Source organism: Copidosoma floridanum, unplaced genomic scaffold, assembly GCF_036245765.1.
Source record: "Copidosoma floridanum isolate Cflo_tuat_1 unplaced genomic scaffold, Cflo_Japanese_pri ptg000025l, whole genome shotgun sequence".
Lineage (NCBI taxonomy): Eukaryota > Metazoa > Arthropoda > Insecta > Hymenoptera > Encyrtidae > Copidosoma > Copidosoma floridanum.
In genome coordinates this window covers 2,958,001-2,974,543 of record NW_028321902.1, presented here as the reverse complement: position 1 = coordinate 2,974,543, position 16,543 = coordinate 2,958,001, and the positions used below count along the sequence as shown (strand labels likewise).

The window sequence follows — 16,543 nt, the reverse complement described above, 5'->3', positions numbered from 1 at the left end:
CCTTGGTTTTTATCGACGACGAAAACAACGACACAGGAGAAGGGGGTGAGGTTGTGGAGCCTCCAGAGCGGATGCGCGACACGAGATGTTCAGAAAGTTCAAGAAAAAGTTGTGGAATTACCACACGGATGTTGCAAAAGATGCCATGTGAGACACGGATATGCGATTCACGACGTTTCTTCTGTTTGAAAATCCTCGTGGACAGGTAAGGGACGACGAAACGCGACGACTCTGGCCACCAGGACAAACGGAACTTGTTCATACCACGACAGACAAATTTTTTTTTTCCTACAAAAGTCGATCGAACATTTGTTCGATTTTCCAATACATATCGTGATAGCGCCTTTGGTGTAAAGTTTTCGAAAGTCGACAAAATCGCCCTCGATTTCGAGGCGAGCACCGGTTATCGTAGAAGCAGTTAAAAGCCCATTGTCTCCGTGACGCGTATGCTTTTGGAAAAATTGCTCTTGCCCGTCGAGTGTATTTTAAAACATATACAACTGTTCCTTCCAGCGTACGTTGCGAACGAAACCGTCATTATTAACAAATGTATAAACATTGTTGCGTATCGTCCACCGCCCGGTGTCATTAGTTACCGTTTCGGGGAAAAGTACGACACTCATCACCTCTCCACTTTCGGCGCGGAATGAAAATTTAATTATCTATCGCCGCCGTGTACATCTTTGAGATTCGGGGAAGCATTTGTTCAAAAATTTTCTTTCTCCCCCTCCCCGCGATGTCCCAACGAAAATTTTTATCACTACACGACAAAGCCTAGGTGCGCGCGTTAGTCGGAGCTTAAAATCACATTAGAGTGTACAGTTGGAGGCACGTGTTGAAAGATCGTTGCCATAGTCCGTTGAGCGACACTGGAAAAGAACATTGTTTTTCAAATTGCCATATCATCAGTCTTCTTGCATTTGGGCTGCGAGAAAAACGCGAGTGCGTCTTGTACGAAGACGATGCTGCTCTTTCGGTGTATTCTGTTCGGGGTTGCTGCCGCCACTGTTCTGGGACAGGTAATTTCGCCGATCGAGGATTTTCCTTTTTTTTTTCCCTTACTGAAGTATTCTGTTTTTCGGCTGTATAGGAACGAAGCCGCGACACGTACGTCGGCGCCGTGGTGCAATACATGTCCCTGCCCTTTGGTTTGAACGCCGACAACATCGACCTGGCCAACACCCTCAGCTACAAATCCATCATCGAGTACGCCAAGAGTCAAGTACGTATATTGTATTTCTTCCTTTTTTTTTTTTTTTTTTTTTCTACCTATGCCAACTAACGTGGTGGCGTGGCCCCCCCGGGGGGGTTTGGGATCGCCATGTTTGAGACGAACGTAGATAGTACATACAATTTTTTTTCTCAAGTTCGCCACCGCTGAAGGTGCTAGGTTTTTTGCCACCAGGGGGTACGGGTTTTTTCCTTTTCCTAGGAGGTTATGTTTTTACCATAGATCTTGAAATGGGAGACCCTCCATTCCCCCCTCGACTCCCCATTAAATACTTTTCCTTCCTGGCTCGAGGGTCGAAAGTGCGGCATTTCCTCCTTGGGCTGTTCGTTGTACTTTTTTTTCCTTCCGTGGCGTCATGTTAAAGTATATCTTCCACGTTGTAAGTTTTTTTCGAGTGTCGTCTTCTATACTCGGTCGGCATTACTTATTAGGGAAAGTTGCACTTTCGACCCTAACGTAACGATGTATGAGTACACCCTCAATTTCAAAGATAAACGTGAGTACTTATGAGTACTTATAATGGGGGACGCGTTTTGGGGCATATTTGGTTCGTCGGAGAGGCAAAAAAAGTTCGATGGAATTTTAATAATCATCTTTCACTCGCGATACGAAAATTTGTCGATAAGCTTAATTACTATTAGAGACGTGTGTACATACGTATATATATATACACACACACACACGGTTGGTAAGACGCTTCATTGTGTTTTTTTATTTTTCACAGAATGTTGACATCATCGTGTTTCCAGAAGGTGGAATGACGCCGATACCCAGCAACGAAAATTTACCGAATCATGGCCTGAACAGTTATACCCCCTTTCGGCGGGATGTTAACGACTCTCAGTCTCAAGAATTCGATGAGAATATGGCCCTGTACGCCGCTAAATATCGAAATTTTTACAAAAAAAATGCGGCCCAGCTCGAAGAAGCCATGGACACGGTGCTTTGCGATCTTTATGGAGATGATAGTCTCCCGATGGTAATTACAATTTGGGGGTTTTTTTTATAAAGGTAACTTTGTAAGGGTTAAAGATGCTGTATTTCTTTTTTTTTCTAAATAGTTGCAGCAATGATTTATAGTTATTTTTTGTTGCAACCGTTATGTGAGACTACGTACAAACTTATTTATTTTTTTTTTATTTTTTCATGGAAAATCTTTGGTAGTATTGAGAGTGTAAAAATCAAAGGGGAACAACCAACCTTTTCAGTGCTCATCAAATTTCAATCATCACAGAGAGAAAAAAAAAATATAAAATGACTGTGCTAGAATAGTAATTAATATGGTACTGTTCCATAATCTAGTGACTTTTTACTATTGAAATGATAATTTTTACTGTTTAGAACAGTTTAATAAGTAATCGTTAAAAAGTTTTTGTTACAAAAAACTCTGAGTTATTTATCTGCACGTGTATATTATACATCGATGCGCGTGTACAGGTATATAATATGTGAGTGCTTAATGGCTTGATAGAACAATGTAATCTCAATAATCTGCATCATTTAACGAAATTAAATTAAAATTCATTCTGATGCGTTATTCGACATCGATTACCGTCGTAATTAAAAATAGCTGTGATTGAAACCCGTGCAAGCATTTTTTGCTAACAAATCCCCCTTTTGACTGTTCACTCGATGTATTTTACAAAATTGAGTTCCCCAGAGCAATTTTATCGGCTGGGGTGTATCGTAATGATTATTTGAAATTTTTTATGAACAATTGGCAATCACTATCCAATGTTCACTATCTTGGCCGATACGTGGCAAGTTGAAATCTCTTGGCTCAAACCAGTGTAGTTTATCTAAGAAATGACTTATAAGTGTTTCTTATAATAAAGCTCTATCATCGGCTGCGTGTCCAATAAAATAAAGCGTCATGTAGAGCATTTGCAGAGACACATTATTATGCATTGAAAAAAAAAGAAAAATTGTCATTACAACGTTTTTATGGTATTTTATCATCAAAGATTAAAATAACTCATGATGACGATTTTATTTTCTTACGAACATAAACGAAGAGACGAAGTAAATATATACTTCTATTCTAAAAAAAAGTTCTACACCTACTTCTGAAATCGTTGTTTATTCTTTAAGTTTTCAGTGTAATCGCTGCGATTACATGGTATACGGGATAGTTACTTTAATTGCTTGTTAAAATATTCCTTGAAATGTAGCGTTCGTCAGTCTCAGTAGTAATTCATCAAAAAGTAATTTGAGTTAACTGCTAATCAGCTGAAAAACAATTTTTCGACATATCGTCTTTTTCCTAGAAATTTAGAGATTACGCTATTTCCTAACATTTTCTGAAAAAGCCGTTTGTTTTTCTCATTGTTACAAGAAATTGAAAAAAAAAACAAGGTCTGGAAAGAATTTTTCGAATACCTTAGGAAATGATAACGTATTTTTTTCCTACTACAGTTGTATAAGACTGTAGTTATTTTAATAAACAAATCAACGAAACTTTTTAAAGATAAACTTAAAATTTTAAAATATTGCACAATAAGAGTTTTTAAAGTTAAGTTGTTAACGTTAAAAAAAAAATCCCGATCTAAAGTCGTACACGTCTAAGCTAATAATTTTTGGACTAAGTTGTGCGATCTACAGCATACGATGCATTACTAACTAAATTTTTCCAACCAAAACAACGCATGACAATTTCAAAGGAATAAACAATTTGGAATCAAAAAGAATCACAGTATTTCATAAGTAATTAAATATTAAATTTTATCTCAAGTACCCTAAAAAAAATATATATATATTATATTGAAATTTTTTTTTTTTCATTATTTTAATGAGAACAGTATGAACAAAAGTTAAACGTGCTTTATTCTGGAAAAAATTGTCTATTCAAGTATTGAAAAATCCATAAAATAATGATACTTTGTTGTAAAAATGTACAGTTTTCCCCACACTGAGTATTGATATTCAACCTAACGTAGTTGATTCATCTACACTCGTGCGAAAACCATCTCTTTTCCGCACGTTAAAAAAAAAAAGAAAAAAAAAACCCACCAAATTTTAAACCAAAACGCACTTTATTTTCTCCAGGAACAACTGGGCCAACTCTCGTGTTTCGCGTCGCGCAGCCAAATCTACGTAGTGGCGAACCACTACGAGCGCGTCGACTGCAGCAACGAGACGGACCCCAACTGCCCGGACGACGACTTCTACTTCTACAGCACGAGCGTCGTCTTCGACCGGGAGGGTCGGCTGATCGCCCGTTACCGCAAGTCCACGAAATTCGACGAGCCGTGGCTCGACGTGCCCCCCGAGCCCGAAATGGTCACCTTCACCGCGGACTTTGGGGTGACGTTTGGACTGCTCATTGGCCTCGACATCATGGAGCCGAGGATCACCGACAAGTACGCGGACGACCCCAGAGTCACGGATGTACTCATGAGCACCTCTGAGTTCGACCTGCCCTTCATGACCAGCACGAGGGATCAGGCCAACTGGGCTAAACGGGCCAATGTCCATTTGTTGGTGGCCGGCTACGGGTGGGACGGCGGTGAGTTTGATTTTTTTTTTTTTTTTTTTTTTCATCCAACAAATAATCACCGTTTATTTGTTAATCCCTTAAAAAAATACTACATATTTAATTGGCGTTCAAAAAATGATTTATTTTTTGTTTTAATATTTTCTTAAGTTTTGGCACCATTTTTACATTCTCATCGATGACTATTTATTTTAATTTTTTGGCTTTATTAAAATATCATTTCTTTCTTGAGTTAAATTACATATTTTTTTGTTCTTATTCGAATAATTTATTTGTTTTGGTTCTTTTAGAGTTATTTATTCGTCAACCATTGAAACATTTTATTTTTTTTTTTGACAAACAAAATATTTTATTAATATTTGCAAAATAAATGATCTTTTGTTTAAACGAACAATTTGTTGTTTTATACAAATATTGTATGCTTTCAAGTTTTTTAATGCAAACGTGTCACTTGTGATTAAATTCGTTTACTTATTGATTTAATGACGAACAAATCAAAGAAATTATTTCAAAATAAACAAATCATTGTATTTACGAAACTTCACATTATTTTATTTAGATTTTTGAAATATTTGTAATCGAGCAATTAAGGAGATTCTATCAAAAAAAGGTGTTAGATAAAGCTGAAACTATTTTTAAAAACATTTTATGTGCGTACGAATTTCTTCGATATTATTTTCTAGATGTATTTTTAAAGAAACACTCATTCAATTACACAGTTGAACACAGGCTCTTATGGGGTTGATTCAATTACATTGCATGTAACCTATCACTTAAATAAATTAAAACTTTTTAAAAGCAGTTAAAAAATTTCTCCTGGATGGTTAAAACTCACATGTCTTTAAAAAAAAAATGAAATTCAATTAGCGACCCCCTAAGAGCCGACGTTAAATTGTGGAATGAAATTATGTTTTTTTCCTCGAAAGTACGTCTAGAAAAAAATATTGAAAAAATTCGTAAGCACCCAATTATAATGTTCTTAGTGATCAACGCACAAATTATTATTGTTAAAAAAATAATTTCTTTATTCTCCCCAGACAGCGGCATCTACCTGGGTGACAACGACCCTCTCGACAAATCCGCACCCAACAACCTGCCAAACACCATATTCTGGACCACCATACCCATAAAATCCACCAAAAATCCGTCCCACCCGGCGCGCCCCCTACAACTGTCCACGTACACCTTCAACGCGTCAACCTTGCCCGTATTCAAGGGCAAAGAGCCCAAGCTAGAGCTCATGCCAATAGGCTGGTCCCTAAAACAGTTGGCCAAGCACGGATCACTCGCCATTGAGCCATTGGACGCCTTGGAGGACTCCGTCAACACGGATGTCTGCGCTGGCGACATCTGCTGCAACTTCCAGATTGAAACCGAGCTCACGCACAAGTTCGAGCCAACCAACGCCAGACTGCTCCACGGGTAAGTAACCAATATGTTGCATTACAGCTTCGACAAAGTTTGCACAAAGACTCCGTGAGACAAATTATTGTTTTTTTTTCTTGTTCTCATAGGTATTCCATGGTGGTTCTCCAGTCAACGTATAGATTGGCAAACGGCACGTTGGTGGATATAGAGTTGTGCGCGGTGATGTCCTGCCCGTACGATAAGGCTGAGCACTGCGGCAAACGTCGGCTCAACCATCCCAAGGACTTGATGAGGTACTACCCGATAGCCTTCAACCAAATAACGATAGAACACCGCGCCAACACTACGAGGCAGATGAGCTTTTTGGCCCCACTGGCCTTCGCGGAGGATACCGTCGTCGATGACGCCAACATCACCTTCACCGAAATAAACACGAACCGCTTCACCACACTGACCTCTCCATTCAGGAAGTCGGGGTATAATATCACGGCTTACGGGATCAACGTCCGGGTGATCCATGTGCCGTACGTGCCCCCGAACCCTCGCAATTCCTTCTTCGACAGCGACTGGACTTTGTTCTTTGTAGTTACGGCACTGGCCGTCATTTGCCTGGTCGTGACGGTCCTGGTACTACTTGTCAAGTACAAGTGCGCTATCGGTCCCAAGAGACGGGGCAGTATGATCTTCTCGACCGTGAGCATGCGACTCGATTCCCAAGACATCCTTACCATACCCAACGATCCCAATAAGAAGAACGTAATGATACCGATGAAGCTCATCTCGTACCAGTCCAGCCCGGTCAGGTTAGGGGAAACGAACAGCCGCCGAGCGAGCATGGATCCCGACTCCGCGAGGCCGCTTCTGAAGACAACTAGCGGACGGCAATCGCCCCAGCCGATTGAACCGCGACCCGAGGAGAAAGAGACCAACGACAACGTGGCGCCAGCCAGTGCGTTCCCACCGTATAAGTCTACGGCCGTGAAGAGTGCGCCAACCACGGATGAAGTGTTTGGTCCGATTCAGCTGGTCCATTCGGGATACCCCAAGCAGCCCCGCCCCCTCCCGCCCAAGAGCGAGGCTACGACGCCCGACGACCGCATCTATATACCACTGTCGGAGGTGCCCGGCAGTCGGTTCTCTCCGACGACCCCAACGCCCTTCAACTCCGTCGAGGCGCTCAAGGACGCGCCGCCACCCGTACCCCCGCCGCCCACTTACTACAAGCCACCGGCGAGGCCGCCATCGGCGATGAAAACGCTGAAACCCCCGATGCCCCTGCCGGCTGACACGACAAAACCCACTAGTGGGGTTGGCTTGAATGTTAGAGAAGACGAGGGTAAAGGAGGGCAGAGGCCCTGGGACTGGGGATCCAAAGCCGTGTAATTATTTCTAGTTGGTGGGGTTCTGGGGTACCATCACCACGTCCAAACCCAACTTATTTGTAAAATTGACTCCGATGCAACGCGGCTTTGCGAGATATAACATAATCGTAATAAAAAAAACCCCTGTGGATTTAAAGAACAAACAATCAAGGGTTTAAGAGGGGGAAGTCGAGGTGCTCGCTGAGGGGTTACCAATTTTACAAACGTTTCGGTGGATCTACTCTGGAGGTTCGGGAGACGGGGTGATGGGTGACGCTTATGTACATTCTTTTTCAGCTAATATACATATATTTTTTTGTTCAAAGTCCACCTGACCACATGGTTTCTTGCATACAGTGTATTAATTTTTCGCATTTAACCTCAAAAATGATTCATGTAGCTTTTTCGACACAATCTTCAACTGTGATAAAGTAACAACACTTACTATTGTGAATTCAGTATACGTCAATTTTCTTAGACAAGTAGCATGTTTTAACAAATACTAGATAATCAAATTTTATTATTTATACAACTAGATTAATGTTTAAGTTTAAGATGATATTAATCACATATTATATATTAAAAATACTTAAACATATATATATATATATATATATATATATATATATTCTCGTTCGATCAGAATATATGGAAATTTTTAAAGTTTGTATTTTATCTATTACACATTTCATACATATACTTTATTGAAGCACACGTAAATTTAGTTATAAGTTTTAGTAGTCGAGTGAACGCTAATTTACTAGATCTACGCACAGGTTCATTTGCGTAGGATACTGACTTTTTCATGTGTGTTTTACTACGTAATATGTAAAGTAACTATATTGGTAGTGATGGTTTAAATTAATAAATAAATAAATAAAACAAGCAAACCGATACTTTTTATTTCACATGCTTACCGATATCACTACTATTACGATTACAAGTGTATGACCTAACACTAAAATTATTTACTAATGATTATTATTTATTTTATGCTTTCAGTAAAATTTTTCAAGGATTATTATCATTTATTATTTTTTTTTGATTTGTGTAATTTGAGTTGAAAAATGTCGTTTAATTTTATCATTCAATAACGATAAAACTATTTACAATTAGTTATAGTTTGTACAAATTATTGTAAGTAATTAGAAAATTTTATAGTAACATGAAACAAAAAATAAATATTATTAACTGTAAGTTTAAATTAGTCATAATTCATAAAAGTAGTTTTTAGTTTTTTTTTTTTTTTTTTCTGAGATGTCATTAATAACTAAAATTAAAAAAGTGACGACTGATTGCATACTATTAATAACAGTTATAAAATTTTATTTTCAGTCTCAAGTCTGTACTAAAATAATTTTTAATTTTGGTTATTGTCAGTTGTTATGTGAAAATTGAAATATTTCAATGTATATGTACGTGGTTATTATTTTGTAAATTTATGAAGACTAGTTGATTTTAATAACGATGCTTTACGCAAAATTATTATAAACATCGTAATATTACAACTTCGTACTAATGTATCTAAAACACATATATCTAAATTCTCATATTTTGTTGGCTTGTCACTCGCAATTTAATTTTTATTTTTCACTGTGAATTTAAAATAATTATTTACAATAATTTGCAAAATAATTATTTGTTTACCTATTTTCTAACGAAGTGACGAATTCAGAAAAGATTTTGCCTGAATTAAAATCGGAAACGACGAGAAAAACATCTAATAATCTGCGATGTAATGTCCTTTAAATCTCTCCGTTATATCTATAGTAATCCATACCCCCCAAAAATCTAAAAACTGTTTTAATATTCATAAAATTCAACGTCATTTACTATGTATTGCTAGGTATTGATGTAATTTTTTTCAGTTCAAAAGGACTGTGTGAAAAAAATACGATATTTTGGGTTTTTTTTTTCCTTGAATTTTTTTTGGACACTTCTTTTGACCTGATCAAAATCGTATATCACGTTCAAGCAATGGCCGATAAATCTGGAAAAAAATCAAACGACGCTGAAAAATTGAAATCCAGGACCGTATATAATTATACAAATGGAAAATTGTCCTGGCGACATGTCTTAACTTTCAAAATGTTCGAATTTTCAATGCTTCGATTTTATGTACAGAATATACAAAGAGATCACAAAAGGGTACAAGAACGAAAAATCCAAATCGGAAAATAATGACCATTTTAGAAATCCTATATGTTATCAGTGCCCTTGGCGTAATGGCACAGCTTTCATTCGACCACAGCTATTCCTACCCCGGAATTTCCAAAGAATTAGAAAGCACGAGAAAGTTACACTCAGTTGCTGATGTGCGCAAGGGGCGACAATGACGCATTGATGACTACCTACGGCAAGGCGACAGAGGTCGAACCGTCAGTTACTTTCTGAAACTGCACCCGAGAAGTTCTTGTGTTCAACTCGTTGGTCCTACAGTACATTGGTTGATCGCTAACGCTTCAGGTCGAGCACTCCGCAGTTGTGACGTTTTGCTTCCAACTCGCATAAGATCAAGTAACTTTTGGCCGTTGAAGAACATTGAACAGTTCTTGTGTTCTCGAGTCACTTGGTTCGAAGAGGAAAATGGCACCGCAAACGCAGGTCGAGGTACACGCGGGATGGGTGAGTTGACAAACTTCGTTTCGACCAACCAAACCCAACGAGCAAAAGCAAGCAAACAAAACAATGTACGTATTTTTACAGGTATCGAGCGACTGTCTGCCCGACTTTGGCGTTACAACCGATTCGAGTTTCGAGGAGTTCTTCGACGTTACCGGCTCGGGCATCCACGAGACGACGGAGTACTTTTCGATCCTCGGGGACGAGGAGTTTAGGACGTGCAAACTCGAGGAACTCTTGGAAGCTCGGAACAAGGACATCGCCGAGTTGAAGGTACAGAGGGCCGAGGAGGTGCACCGGCTGCGAGGCCAACTTACGGCTGCGAATGCGAAGATCCATAAATTAGGTATGTTCTCTCCTTGTTACGTGTTTACCTTGTATCTCATTGTTTTTTTTTAACGAAACGTTGTTTTACTCGCCACAGAGGAACAACTGCGGCAAACGGCCATCGGAACAAAGCCGAGGTTGAATGAGTCGAAAGTCGAGTTGCTGGGTCAGATGGTCGGGGTGTACGAGAAAAAAGCCAGCCGATCGAAGGGCATCGAAGCTCGGTTTGAGGTGCTCGTCCGGGAAAACCAACAACTGCTCGAGACCCATGACGCTGTATGCAAGAAGTTGGCGTCCTTGAAACAACGTTTCACCAAACTGGAGTCGCAGGTCAAATTCCAGTTTGAGGGTCTAGGTAAGTGGGAATCATATGTGTCACCCATGGGTGATGTAGTTTTTTGTAACGTAGCAAGTGTTTCCTTCCAGAATCCCAAGTGAACGAAATGAAGGGCAAGACCACGTTACCTGCAACGGTCGAAACGGTTGTTGATGCCAGCTGCTGCGACAAGAAACGGAGCGGCAGACGTTACAGAAACTTCAGCCTAAAGAGGACCAAGAAATTCTTCGGTTCGCTGTGTTGTTGCAGGACTGCAGGAGACAATAACAGGCCTAGAAAATCGACTGATGAAGTTTGTGACGATGGCAAGGATAGTTTTAACAATAGCGGAGATTACCGGAGGTATTCCCAGCCGGGCAGCAACGACGCGTCTTTCCTCGAGACTCAGCGGTAGATTTTTAAATTTAATTTGGTCGTGTTATGGGTGACAATGCGCTTTGCTGCAATATAAAGTATGATGTATAAATGTAGTCAATTTTAGGTGTAAGTTTTAATTACCGGGTGGGTAAATCTAACGATTGTTATTGATTTCTGTGATAATTATTGTACAATTTTAATACGTGTATTTTAAATGGGACTTTTTGGTACTTGTATTATTGATAAATGTGATTTGTTTAGTGAACTAAAATAAAAAAATAGTTTTTTTATAAATAAATATGTATTTTATTTACAATCACAAGCGTAAACTGACTGTGTACTTAAAACTACGTTTCAATCTCCATTTGTCTGTCGAACAAACTTTGACAGTAAGCTAGTGCTTTTTCCACCGAGTCGCTGGAATTATCTGCTTCGTGAGCAGTTTTTTGTTGCACTAGCGACCCTTTGTGGGCGAGTGCCACCGTTTTTGCTTTCACCACATTTCTCAAACTCTCGTCGCCACTGTCGGAGGTGCCCGGCAGTCGGTTCTCTCCGACGACCCCAACGCCCTTCAACTCCGTCGAGGCGCTCAAGGACGCGCCGCCACCCGTACCCCCGCCGCCCACTTACTACAAGCCACCGGCGAGGCCGCCATCGGCGATGAAAACGCTGAAACCCCCGATGCCCCTGCCGGCTGACACGACAAAACCCACTAGTGGGGTTGGCTTGAATGTTAGAGAAGACGAGGGTAAAGGAGGGCAGAGGCCCTGGGACTGGGGATCCAAAGCCGTGTAATTATTTCTAGTTGGTGGGGTTCTGGGGTACCATCACCACGTCCAAACCCAACTTATTTGTAAAATTGACTCCGATGCAACGCGGCTTTGCGAGATATAACATAATCGTAATAAAAAAAACCCCTGTGGATTTAAAGAACAAACAATCAAGGGTTTAAGAGGGGGAAGTCGAGGTGCTCGCTGAGGGGTTACCAATTTTACAAACGTTTCGGTGGATCTACTCTGGAGGTTCGGGAGACGGGGTGATGGGTGACGCTTATGTACATTCTTTTTCAGCTAATATACATATATTTTTTTGTTCAAAGTCCACCTGACCACATGGTTTCTTGCATACAGTGTATTAATTTTTCGCATTTAACCTCAAAAATGATTCATGTAGCTTTTTCGACACAATCTTCAACTGTGATAAAGTAACAACACTTACTATTGTGAATTCAGTATACGTCAATTTTCTTAGACAAGTAGCATGTTTTAACAAATACTAGATAATCAAATTTTATTATTTATACAACTAGATTAATGTTTAAGTTTAAGATGATATTAATCACATATTATATATTAAAAATACTTAAACATATATATATATATATATATATATTCTCGTTCGATCAGAATATATGGAAATTTTTAAAGTTTGTATTTTATCTATTACACATTTCATACATATACTTTATTGAAGCACACGTAAATTTAGTTATAAGTTTTAGTAGTCGAGTGAACGCTAATTTACTAGATCTACGCACAGGTTCATTTGCGTAGGATACTGACTTTTTCATGTGTGTTTTACTACGTAATATGTAAAGTAACTATATTGGTAGTGATGGTTTAAATTAATAAATAAATAAATAAAACAAGCAAACCGATACTTTTTATTTCACATGCTTACCGATATCACTACTATTACGATTACAAGTGTATGACCTAACACTAAAATTATTTACTAATGATTATTATTTATTTTATGCTTTCAGTAAAATTTTTCAAGGATTATTATCATTTATTATTTTTTTTTGATTTGTGTAATTTGAGTTGAAAAATGTCGTTTAATTTCATCATTCAATAACGATAAAACTATTTACAATTAGTTATAGTTTGTACAAATTATTGTAAGTAATTAGAAAATTTTATAGTAACATGAAACAAAAAATAAATATTATTAACTGTAAGTTTAAATTAGTCATAATTCATAAAAGTAGTTTTTAGTTTTTTTTTTTTTTTTTTCTGAGATGTCATTAATAACTAAAATTAAAAAAGTGACGACTGATTGCATACTATTAATAACAGTTATAAAATTTTATTTTCAGTCTCAAGTCTGTACTAAAATAATTTTTAATTTTGGTTATTGTCAGTTGTTATGTGAAAATTGAAATATTTCAATGTATATGTACGTGGTTATTATTTTGTAAATTTATGAAGACTAGTTGATTTTTATAACGATGCTTTACGCAAAATTATTATAAACATCGTAATATTACAACTTCGTACTAATGTATCTAAAACACATATATCTAAATTCTCATATTTTGTTGGCTTGTCACTCGCAATTTAATTTTTATTTTTCACTGTGAATTTAAAATAATTATTTACAATAATTTGCAAAATAATTATTTGTTTACCTATTTTCTAACGAAGTGACGAATTCAGAAAAGATTTTGCCTGAATTAAAATCGGAAACGACGAGAAAAACATCTAATAATCTGCGATGTAATGTCCTTTAAATCTCTCCGTTATATCTATAGTAATCCATACCCCCCAAAAATCTAAAAACTGTTTTAATATTCATAAAATTCAACGTCATTTACTATGTATTGCTAGGTATTGATGTAATTTTTTTCAGTTCAAAAGGACTGTGTGAAAAAAATACGATATTTTGGGTTTTTTTTTTCCTTGAATTTTTTTTGGACACTTCTTTTGACCTGATCAAAATCGTATATCACGTTCAAGCAATGGCCGATAAATCTGGAAAAAAATCAAACGACGCTGAAAAATTGAAATCCAGGACCGTATATAATTATACAAATGGAAAATTGTCCTGGCGACATGTCTTAACTTTCAAAATGTTCGAATTTTCAATGCTTCGATTTTATGTACAGAATATACAAAGAGATCACAAAAGGGTACAAGAACGAAAAATCCAAATCGGAAAATAATGACCATTTTAGAAATCCTATATGTTATCAGTGCCCTTGGCGTAATGGCACAGCTTTCATTCGACCACAGCTATTCCTACCCCGGAATTTCCAAAGAATTAGAAAGCACGAGAAAGTTACACTCAGTTGCTGATGTGCGCAAGGGGCGACAATGACGCATTGATGACTACCTACGGCAAGGCGACAGAGGTCGAACCGTCAGTTACTTTCTGAAACTGCACCCGAGAAGTTCTTGTGTTCAACTCGTTGGTCCTACAGTACATTGGTTGATCGCTAACGCTTCAGGTCGAGCACTCCGCAGTTGTGACGTTTTGCTTCCAACTCGCATAAGATCAAGTAACTTTTGGCCGTTGAAGAACATTGAACAGTTCTTGTGTTCTCGAGTCACTTGGTTCGAAGAGGAAAATGGCACCGCAAACGCAGGTCGAGGTACACGCGGGATGGGTGAGTTGACAAACTTCGTTTCGACCAACCAAACCCAACGAGCAAAAGCAAGCAAACAAAACAATGTACGTATTTTTACAGGTATCGAGCGACTGTCTGCCCGACTTTGGCGTTACAACCGATTCGAGTTTCGAGGAGTTCTTCGACGTTACCGGCTCGGGCATCCACGAGACGACGGAGTACTTTTCGATCCTCGGGGACGAGGAGTTTAGGACGTGCAAACTCGAGGAACTCTTGGAAGCTCGGAACAAGGACATCGCCGAGTTGAAGGTACAGAGGGCCGAGGAGGTGCACCGGCTGCGAGGCCAACTTACGGCTGCGAATGCGAAGATCCATAAATTAGGTATGTTCTCTCCTTGTTACGTGTTTACCTTGTATCTCATTGTTTTTTTTTAACGAAACGTTGTTTTACTCGCCACAGAGGAACAACTGCGGCAAACGGCCATCGGAACAAAGCCGAGGTTGAATGAGTCGAAAGTCGAGTTGCTGGGTCAGATGGTCGGGGTGTACGAGAAAAAAGCCAGCCGATCGAAGGGCATCGAAGCTCGGTTTGAGGTGCTCGTCCGGGAAAACCAACAACTGCTCGAGACCCATGACGCTGTATGCAAGAAGTTGGCGTCCTTGAAACAACGTTTCACCAAACTGGAGTCGCAGGTCAAATTCCAGTTTGAGGGTCTAGGTAAGTGGGAATCATATGTGTCACCCATGGGTGATGTAGTTTTTTGTAACGTAGCAAGTGTTTCCTTCCAGAATCCCAAGTGAACGAAATGAAGGGCAAGACCACGTTACCTGCAACGGTCGAAACGGTTGTTGATGCCAGCTGCTGCGACAAGAAACGGAGCGGCAGACGTTACAGAAACTTCAGCCTAAAGAGGACCAAGAAATTCTTCGGTTCGCTGTGTTGTTGCAGGACTGCAGGAGACAATAACAGGCCTAGAAAATCGACTGATGAAGTTTGTGACGATGGCAAGGATAGTTTTAACAATAGCGGAGATTACCGGAGGTATTCCCAGCCGGGCAGCAACGACGCGTCTTTCCTCGAGACTCAGCGGTAGATTTTTAAATTTAATTTGGTCGTGTTATGGGTGACAATGCGCTTTGCTGCAATATAAAGTATGATGTATAAATGTAGTCAATTTTAGGTGTAAGTTTTAATTACCGGGTGGGTAAATCTAACGATTGTTATTGATTTCTGTGATAATTATTGTACAATTTTAATACGTGTATTTTAAATGGGACTTTTTGGTACTTGTATTATTGATAAATGTGATTTGTTTAGTGAACTAAAATAAAAAAATAGTTTTTTTATAAATAAATATGTATTTTATTTACAATCACAAGCGTAAACTGACTGTGTACTTAAAACTACGTTTCAATCTCCATTTGTCTGTCGAACAAACTTTGACAGTAAGCTAGTGCTTTTTCCACCGAGTCGCTGGAATTATCTGCTTCGTGAGCAGTTTTTTGTTGCACTAGCGACCCTTTGTGGGCGAGTGCCACCGTTTTTGCTTTCACCACATTTCTCAAACTCTCGTCGCCACTGTCGGAGGTGCCCGGCAGTCGGTTCTCTCCGACGACCCCAACGCCCTTCAACTCCGTCGAGGCGCTCAAGGACGCGCCGCCACCCGTACCCCCGCCGCCCACTTACTACAAGCCACCGGCGAGGCCGCCATCGGCGATGAAAACGCTGAAACCCCCGATGCCCCTGCCGGCTGACACGACAAAACCCACTAGTGGGGTTGGCTTGAATGTTAGAGAAGACGAGGGTAAAGGAGGGCAGAGGCCCTGGGACTGGGGATCCAAAGCCGTGTAATTATTTCTAGTTGGTGGGGTTCTGGGGTACCATCACCACGTCCAAACCCAACTTATTTGTAAAATTGACTCCGATGCAACGCGGCTTTGCGAGATATAACATAATCGTAATAAAAAAAACCCCTGTGGATTTAAAGAACAAACAATCAAGGGTTTAAGAGGGGGAAGTCGAGGTGCTCGCTGAGGGGTTACCAATTTTACAAACGTTTCGGTGGATCTACTCTGGAGGTTCGGGAGACGGGGTGAT

At 39.3% G+C, this 16,543-nt stretch overlaps 3 protein-coding genes across 3 annotated transcripts; all 3 read left to right on the top strand.

Moving 5' to 3' along the window:
• Positions 1-551: 551 nt before the first annotated feature.
• Positions 552-7,980, top strand: LOC149373917 (uncharacterized). The gene is made up of 6 exons (XM_089595200.1): positions 552-1,019; positions 1,091-1,222; positions 1,956-2,210; positions 4,277-4,736; positions 5,762-6,146; positions 6,239-7,980. The coding sequence occupies exons 1-6, from the start codon at positions 963-965 to the stop codon at positions 7,473-7,475; spliced, it is 2,526 nt and encodes an 841-aa protein (XP_089451326.1). The 5' UTR covers positions 552-962; the 3' UTR covers positions 7,476-7,980.
• A 1,773-nt stretch (positions 7,981-9,753) lies between these two features.
• On the top strand, positions 9,754-11,341 carry LOC149373916 (uncharacterized). Its single transcript, XM_089595347.1, has 4 exons — positions 9,754-10,078; positions 10,160-10,421; positions 10,500-10,757; positions 10,829-11,341. Exons 1-4 carry the CDS (start codon positions 10,040-10,042, stop codon positions 11,131-11,133), a joined length of 864 nt encoding a protein of 287 aa, XP_089451473.1. The 5' UTR covers positions 9,754-10,039; the 3' UTR covers positions 11,134-11,341.
• Positions 11,342-14,159: 2,818 nt separating this feature from the next.
• On the top strand, positions 14,160-15,747 carry LOC149373915 (uncharacterized). The gene is made up of 4 exons (XM_089595348.1): positions 14,160-14,484; positions 14,566-14,827; positions 14,906-15,163; positions 15,235-15,747. The coding sequence occupies exons 1-4, from the start codon at positions 14,446-14,448 to the stop codon at positions 15,537-15,539; spliced, it is 864 nt and encodes a 287-aa protein (XP_089451474.1). The 5' UTR covers positions 14,160-14,445; the 3' UTR covers positions 15,540-15,747.
• Positions 15,748-16,543: the final 796 nt, after the last annotated feature.

Excerpts from the sequence above, each read along its gene's own strand:
- LOC149373917 (XM_089595200.1), top strand. The coding sequence starts at position 963 with ATGCTGCTCTTTCGGTGTATTCTGTTCGGGGTTGCTGCCGCCACTGTT. Across the intron at positions 2,211-4,276 it reads GAGATGATAGTCTCCCGATG|GAACAACTGGGCCAACTCTC; the intron begins GTAATTACAATT and ends TATTTTCTCCAG. Across the intron at positions 4,737-5,761 it reads CGGCTACGGGTGGGACGGCG|ACAGCGGCATCTACCTGGGT; the intron begins GTGAGTTTGATT and ends TATTCTCCCCAG.
- LOC149373916 (XM_089595347.1), top strand. The coding sequence starts at position 10,040 with ATGGCACCGCAAACGCAGGTCGAGGTACACGCGGGATGG. Across the intron at positions 10,079-10,159 it reads TCGAGGTACACGCGGGATGG|GTATCGAGCGACTGTCTGCC; the intron begins GTGAGTTGACAA and ends GTATTTTTACAG. Across the intron at positions 10,422-10,499 it reads TGCGAAGATCCATAAATTAG|AGGAACAACTGCGGCAAACG; the intron begins GTATGTTCTCTC and ends TACTCGCCACAG.
- LOC149373915 (XM_089595348.1), top strand. The coding sequence starts at position 14,446 with ATGGCACCGCAAACGCAGGTCGAGGTACACGCGGGATGG. Across the intron at positions 14,485-14,565 it reads TCGAGGTACACGCGGGATGG|GTATCGAGCGACTGTCTGCC; the intron begins GTGAGTTGACAA and ends GTATTTTTACAG. Across the intron at positions 14,828-14,905 it reads TGCGAAGATCCATAAATTAG|AGGAACAACTGCGGCAAACG; the intron begins GTATGTTCTCTC and ends TACTCGCCACAG.